The sequence below is a fragment of the Zea mays genome, chromosome 1 (assembly GCF_902167145.1).
Source record: "Zea mays cultivar B73 chromosome 1, Zm-B73-REFERENCE-NAM-5.0, whole genome shotgun sequence".
Classification (NCBI taxonomy): Eukaryota; Viridiplantae; Streptophyta; class Magnoliopsida; order Poales; family Poaceae; genus Zea; species Zea mays.
Genome location: NC_050096.1, coordinates 39,163,517 through 39,171,041, shown reverse-complemented (window position 1 = coordinate 39,171,041; position 7,525 = coordinate 39,163,517). Strand labels below are relative to the sequence as shown.

Here is a 7,525-nt window from a genome sequence, read left to right as displayed (position 1 = left end):
CGGACAGCGGAGAGACCGAGAGAGTGAGAGACGGAGCGGGGAGTGGGGCCAGCCGCGCAGCCACGAGTGGCTTATGCCCCGGCGCCCCGCTACGCTGCCGCCTGCCGCTGGCCGCTCCCGGGACCGAGCCGGTCCGTGCCTGCCGTTTTTAGGCGGGCCGGGCCGTGCCGCTCGACGGGCGTAGCCGGCAGCCCAGGCACGGCCTGGTGGAATGGTCCGGGCCGGCCCGGACACGCATCCAGCCGTGCCGGGCCGTGCTTGGGCCGGGCCAAAAAACCGGGCCGCGTGCCAGGCCACCGAGCTCTGGGCTACATGCTCATCTATACTTCCGATACACTACTCTTACGACCTATGAGGCTATGACACATAGGCAGACGACTTATTTTAAAGTATGATCAACGTGACTCTTTATAAGAGCCATAGAATTACTCATGTATTTGAGTATTTAACAGAAGACGGGCACGATATGAAATTTATCTAGTGAGTTCTTGTATTTCTACCATTATTCACAATGCTACGGGACGATTTTATTTTCCAATTTGTACAGCACCGCAACGTTTTCAAAACGTGACTTTCGGATATGCTACTGTATGTGTACGTGACCTGTATATCTCATCAGTCGCGTAGGTAAAGCTTTTTTATACACAGCGTGGACAAATCTGTTGTCGCTAGAAGGCAGATACTCTCCACTCAAATATCTACTGCTGTTTTCGTTGGCCTTCCGTGGATAAATCACAGCGAAAACGGACCGGTTGTTTCTATTCTACGGCGACGTGAGCTCTCCTCTGCCGCAACGCCGTATCCGCACCTCCAGCACGGAGCCCCACCTCGTCCGCTTCGTCTTGCAGCACTGCCGCCGCGGTGCCTGAAACACATCCAGTTCCAACGTGTAAGCACGGCTCTGCTGAAGCGTCAGAATTTCAGAAAGGCGGTCGAGACGGATCGATGCCGCTGCGGCACTTACCCGCCTCCAGTCACTCTCGCTCATCCTGGGGGCGATGACCCTGACCGTGTGCACCGTGGACGCCGCACGGAAGCTAGCCTTGTCGCACTCCTTCGACGGGCCGGCGCGCCTGGCGTACTCCGTCACGGTGGTGCGCGCCGTCCCGTTCCGGACCCGGCCGAGGAAGAACATGGCGGGGCGGGCGCACGCGTCGTGCGGGCTCAGCGGCCGCGTGTTGAACACGAACGGCCCGTCGGCCCAGCTCCGCCAGGTCCGGAACGTCTGCAGCGGCACCTCCAGCTCGTGCGGGGCCACGGCCCACGGGTACACCTGCACCGTGTAGCCCCACGAGATCGACACGGACCATACGTAGCCCGGCCCGCGCTGGTAGCAGAAGCTCTGCTGCAGCGCCCGCGCCGGGTCGAAGCGGGACGCGCCCACCAGCGGCCGGACCGCGTCCAGCGCCGTCTTGCCCTGCGGGCTTATGGGCGCCACGTGGTCCAGGTGGTGCAGCGACACCAGCGGCGCCACCGGGTGGGCCGCCAACATCCCGTACGCGTCGCCCCGGATGTCCACCTGCGAGCGTTGCACGGGCGACGTGTGTCAACTTTTTGTAAAAGAAGAAGCTGCGATGAGTGTCTCTCTCTCTCTCAAAAAAAGTAAAGAAGCAGCAGTTACAGAGCGTGTTTTGAGTCGCTGGCACGTGAGAAAAGATAAGGCAGCATGTGCGCGTGCGCCCATGGGCATCGGCGTCCAAGCGAACCAAGGAGCTGATAGAAAGCAAGATTTTTCAGCTCCTCCATGGCTCCATCTCCCATGATCCCATCGGGCTCTCTCGACGCAAAGCTATTTTAAGGCTGCATCCTATCTCTTATTTCGTCTATTGTTTTAAACCTCACTCCGCAAACAACGTGCAAATATACAGCAGAAAACAGCCTGTCTCGTTTGGTAACCTAGTCTGAAACTTCCTCGTTGAAAAAGCGTGACGAAAGAATCGGCTGTGGTAGTACCTGTAACTTGGAAGACGAGGGTTTTCGTAATTCATTCGAAGAAGTCTTTTTAGTTTTCGCTAAATAGTTAAATTTTACAATATCTAGCGACAACTAAAATGAAACGGAGGGAGTATTAAATAGCGGCTGTAGTGGTCGCGACATAATTTATATATTTAAATTTACATATATGTGTAAATGTAATTATCATATATCATTATTAGAACTTAGGGTCCGTAATATCACCTCTGTTATCCGCGATCTAGGATATGCTATCGTAAGAGGGGCAATCCAATTCTTGCGGTTTCCCAGGGTTCGACACGGGTCCATCCTAGTCCTCGCGGCCGCGCATTTCACGTCACCGGGAAAAAAGGACTGCCGCACACCTGGCCCGGCGAGGTCACGCGTCGCACCAACCAACTACCGGCACGCTCTAGGGATGGCGACGTTGAGATTTGTTTGGGCCACAACCGCCTTTACGGTCTCCGTCCATCTCCAAGATGAGCCGAAGCTGTTCAGTAAAAAGCTACAGTGCACTCAGTAGTCAATACCCAGTTTTTTCGAGCTTAACTCAAAATCCGAACTTCTTGAATTTTTATATTGGATAATTTCACAATCTCAAACTCACTAAGTAGATAGTAAGATTTGCATTGGATTGTGTATAGTATTAATGACCTCAAAATCTGTGAAAAATCAAACACCGCCTTTAAAAGACGAGTTTGTATGTCATGTGTGTAAGTCGGTGTCTTTCTACCGCCTCTGCTTCTCGTCTAACAATAGACCGTTACACTTTAAACATGACGTGATAAAGCATATAAGCCTAATACAACATGAAGTTGCACCTAGCTTACCAACCGGCTATAAAAAAAAGAGGCTTTTGGCTAAAATAAAGTGTAACATTTGTTTTTATCAGTTTAATATCTACTAAATAGATCATATGTCCACTTTAATATTAATTTTTTGGATGTTTTTATGGGAAATGTTCAATGACTTGTCATTGGGTCTCCGTGTTGTTCCAATTGTGTGACGTCACACCTCACGAGCATTATGTGCTCGTGGCCGTTGTGCCCTTGCCTGCACGGCGGCTAAGCTCGCGGACACGGCGCGTCGCTCCCATTGCGCTGCGTTCGTGGTCGACGTGCCACCCACCGGCTCAGCGCCTTGCGCTCTTCTCCTCCATGGCCATCAACTCCATCTGACCATCTCCATCTCGACGTGAGAGAGACGGGAAGGACGAGGGAGACGTGAGAGAGACGGGAAGGACGAGGGAGAGACGAGGAGATTGACGCGTGGGTCCACGCTGACTCATGGGCTGCAATTATATATTGGGCCGACCTAGTAGATATACCATGAAACTCTCTCAAACATGTTTTTTCAGCGCAATCTGATTTTCAGACTTAAAGCTCTTTCAAACAGACCATTAACAGATCCTTAAAGGTCCATGTGAAGAACACGATAATCTGGAAAGTTGGCGGCAGCAGATAGGCTTGGTGGTGGTGGTGGTGGTGAGTCATGAGCGTGGAAAAAAAGGCAAGGCCTCCATGGCCAGGGTAAAGACGGGACATCACAATGGTAGCCCGAAAGTGTCAAGTTAGCACAAGGGATGGAGACGACGGGTCAAGAAGATGGTGTGGAGGAAGCACATTAGATTCTTTTTACTGTTAAGTTGTGGAGAAACAGAGTATGATCTAGGGCAAAAACAATGATTTGGATGATGACCATGGATGAACAGCTAAAGACGGTCTAATATGGAGAGACATTTAATCCCAGCCAACCATTTTACGTTTTATGCTAAAAGAGCACTCTTAAATAGCTTTAGGCTTTAAATCCAACCATGTTACGTTGTATGCTAAAAGAGCACTCTTAAATAGCTTTATAAGCTTTAAATCTGGGTAGGGTGTAGGGATGAGGATGATAGAAACTACTAAGGCCAACCATCTCGAGCATATCGTCAATCCTATTTTCTATCACATCATTTATTTCAAACATTTCTCTACAAAGAGTGTCATTTACAGTTTTGTGTCTCCTATTTTTCACGTTCCGTCAATCTTGTTTTCTATCACATCATTTATTTCAAACATCTCTCTACAAAGAGTGTAGTCTACAGTTCTGCTTCTCCTATTTTTCACATTCCAACAGAGACATCCTAACGTCCCGGCTGGGGCACGGCAGAAGAAATGCGGTGGCAATCTGGCACTGGCACTGGCGTGGTGCCGGCAAAAAATGAAAACAAGAGAGGATGTCCTTTTTTAGCGGTGGTTGGCTAGGGTAGTCATCTCTTGTGGTCTGTCGACGCTTGTCCTGCTCGATCCCCTCGCCACATGGCCACATGGGGGTGGTGAACTGGTTGGTGAAAGAGAGCGAGAGAGGGTTCCCGTGCCCCTCGGCTCAACTCAAGGGCTTCACGGACATGTAGACCTGGGTCCGGCCAAGGGCGACACCACGCTGTCCTGCAACTTTAAATCGAATAGGCCATGATCTATCTCATCATCACGGTGACACTGTCCGTCACTCCGTCGTCGCACGCCGCCACGGCCCACGGCGCAACAGCCGGGCTCCAGTGGTTTCCAGAAAAGGTTCTGGAGGCAGGCAACTATATTCGCCTTTGCAGCAGCCGAAAGATGCTTCGGTGGATTCACTACGCTACGCAGGACAAGGGATCCTTAAAGAAAAGGTGCCGAGGCCTTTTTCACTGTGGGGAACGGTGAAAGGTTGGGTCAAAAAGCCCTGATCCAGGGCGATGCAGGAAAATGGAATGGAATCAGGATGTTCAGTCAAACTGCGGCACTATAAATCCGTTATCGATATACCTAAGGTGGTTATAAAGGGCATTTTTTTATTATTAGGCAAGTTGTGTACTCTTAGCGCTAACAAAAATGTCATTTGAGTCTTTTTTAGTATTTCAGTTGAGAAGGAAGCATGCAAATGCTTAGGAGTAAGCAGACAAAGATATGCAGCAGCTAGCGTTAAGGACGCTCTCACCTGGTGGAACCCGGGCTCGCGGGTGAGCGGCACGCCGAGCTCGCTGAGGCAGGCCTTCACGCGCTCATCGCTGCCGAAGAAGTACCTGTACCGGTCCAGGCAGCCGTCGATCGCCGTGGCGAGCGCGGCCGCGGCCGGGTAGCTGACCGCGAAGCCGCCGCCGCCGAAGGCCGTGCCGTACGAGTGCATCACGTCCTGCTCCACGCTCTCCGACGGCGCCCCGACGTAGTACATCTCCTCGTGGTCGTACTTGCTCAGCACCGCCACCAGGTTGTCCGGGAAGAAGACGGTGTCGTCGTCGCCCATCACGAACCACCGCGCCTCCTCGCGGGCCGTGCCGTTCCCGAGCTCCCCCGCGACGGCCAGGAACGAGTCCACCACGATCCGGGCCATCCGCGACGCCGGCGCGCGGTCCCCGAACCGGGACGCGTCCGCCGAGACGCGGTACGGCGGGCACGTCGCCGCGGGCCACGGGCTCGCGGGCTGCTCCTCGAGCCAGACGTGCCCGCGCATCTGGCCGGGGCGCCACCACAGCTCCGCGTACCCGCGGCGCTGGTCCCACGTCCGCGCCGACGCGCCGATGCCGAACGCGACGTGCGACAGCGTCGTCGGCGAGCGGGCCGCGCGCGCGGCCGAAGGGCCGTCAGCCGCGGCCGCCTCGTCGCCGGGAAACTCGCCCAGATCGCCCGCGCAGTCCTGGCACGTCCACAGCCGGTACAGCCCGTGCGCGCCGCCGTCGGGGAAGAAGGCGACGTAGGCAAGGAACGCCAGCGTAGCCGCTATCAGCGTGGACAGCGACGCCGCCACGCACCGCCGGCGCTGGTCGACGCCGCCCGCGACGCCGGCACACCCGCCGCCATCCGCGGCCTTCCATTTGTGCAGCATCCGGCCCTGCCCGAGATCGCCGCCTTCCACGCGCTACACCAACGGCTTGGCGGGAATCCCGCGAGGCGGGGCGAAATGGCCGGCAGGGGCTCGAGACCCCCGGCCGTTCCTTCCCCGCGAAGGATGATCAGAGGCTGCTGGCGGTGCGCCCCTTCCGAGCACCGTTCTGCGGGAACGGCGGAATCGTGGCGGCCGCGCGCGAATGGGAACGGAAGGCTAGCGCTGCTCTCTCTCTCTCTCTCTCTCGCCTCGAGCTACTATATCCCGCCGGCGCGCCGCACGATCGATAAGGAAACGAAACGGCGGCGGCGATACTGCGGTCGTGGCCTCGTGGGTGCTGTGGTGGTTTGGGCGCTTCCTTCAATTCCTTCCTTATTATCATCACTCGCATGTGGCGTTTAGCTCGGGAGGACGCTGCGGCGTGGGCGTGGCACGACCGGAATAAAACGCGCGTTTTTTAACTCTCGGTTTGATAGGGTTGGGCCGGAACGCTTGAAAAGCAAGGCAGGTGGCGCGATAGTTATATCTCCCCCCGAGATAACCGAGCCGTTAACCTCCTCCCGATAAAGGCTCGTCTCGAGGGCTCAACTGCACCCCTCCCGCACGCCGCACCCGCAGGCCGCAGCGTCCATGTTTGTGCGAGTCGTGAGCCGTGACGGAGGCCGTATTAGGCTCGTGTGTTTGGCGGTGGCCGGTCCTCCGGCTGGATCCGGCGCGCGTTTGGCGCACCGCTCTAGCCAAATCGGCCGGCAGCCGTGGAGAAGACATCGGAAAGCCTACTGCGCTGCGCGCCTGCGCCTTCGCTGTCTACTTTCTCGGAGTGTTCCGGCCCTTCACCTAGGTGGCGAGCACATGGACCATCCACGATTCAACATAGCCGATCAGGTGCTAGAGCGGCAGGTTCAAATGTTGCTAGCATCTGTTGAGCAAACTTGGATGTATGCTAGTGACGTGCAAGGAAAGAGAAGATGCCGGCATGTCGACAATCCGCTTCGTTGGGAAGATTTGCGTCAGGGCAGAGGCAGCGCCCTCAGATGCGGCATGTGGCGCTAGCCTTGAACGATTTCCAGTTTGAACACATTGATGCACCCACCGGCTCCGGTCCAAAATCGTCTCGGATCTATTATTCTTTTCCAGATATGTTTGTAGATTGTAGGCCGAATTAGAAACCTTTGGTGGCATGTGGGGGCTAGCTGGTCGGATTCATGAAAGCGGAAGTAGACCGTGAAAGCGGAACTAGGCCCTCTTAATAGTTAACGGTTAAGATTAGCTACAGACTTTCGAACAGTTTAGTTAAGAACCTGTTTAGGAGGGTTTCATTTCAACAATTTCAGCTTCGTTCGAGCTTCTTCCACCCAAATAGATCTAGTTGTACAATCTCTAGCTTTTAAAAAAGTTGAAACTAGAGATCAATTAGTCTTCTATATGTTTTTTATCAACATTTATAGTATTTTTCACTTTGCATTGCATCTATGTGCCACTTCAATATGTATTTAACTAAATTTTAGCTCAACTCATGATGGCCCTGGGGTAATTTGTTCTGGTTTGAATCTTTTGATTGTATTCTATGTTGACTGGGTCTTTAATGGTGTTTCATGGAGTCTTAATTTTCCCTTATTATAACCAAAACTTTCAATTTCTGGACCTACACTTACGCTGCAAGCACATATCCACGGTGACCCTTCATATAAAAATGAAACTATGCATATGACTAACTTAAGGCTCG

The 7,525-nt window shown here is 53.8% G+C and overlaps 1 protein-coding gene across 1 annotated transcript; it reads right to left on the bottom strand.

Annotated features, from left to right (window-relative positions):
• Positions 1 to 467: 467 nt before the first annotated feature.
• LOC103634306 (fringe-related protein) lies at positions 468 to 7,146 on the bottom strand. The gene is made up of 3 exons (XM_008655863.3): positions 4,915 to 7,146; positions 965 to 1,519; positions 468 to 865 (listed from the first exon to the last, which is right to left on the bottom strand). The coding sequence occupies exons 1-3, from the start codon at positions 5,797 to 5,799 to the stop codon at positions 764 to 766; spliced, it is 1,542 nt and encodes a 513-aa protein (XP_008654085.1). The 5' UTR covers positions 5,800 to 7,146; the 3' UTR covers positions 468 to 763.
• Between the last annotated feature and the right edge of the window lie 379 nt (positions 7,147 to 7,525).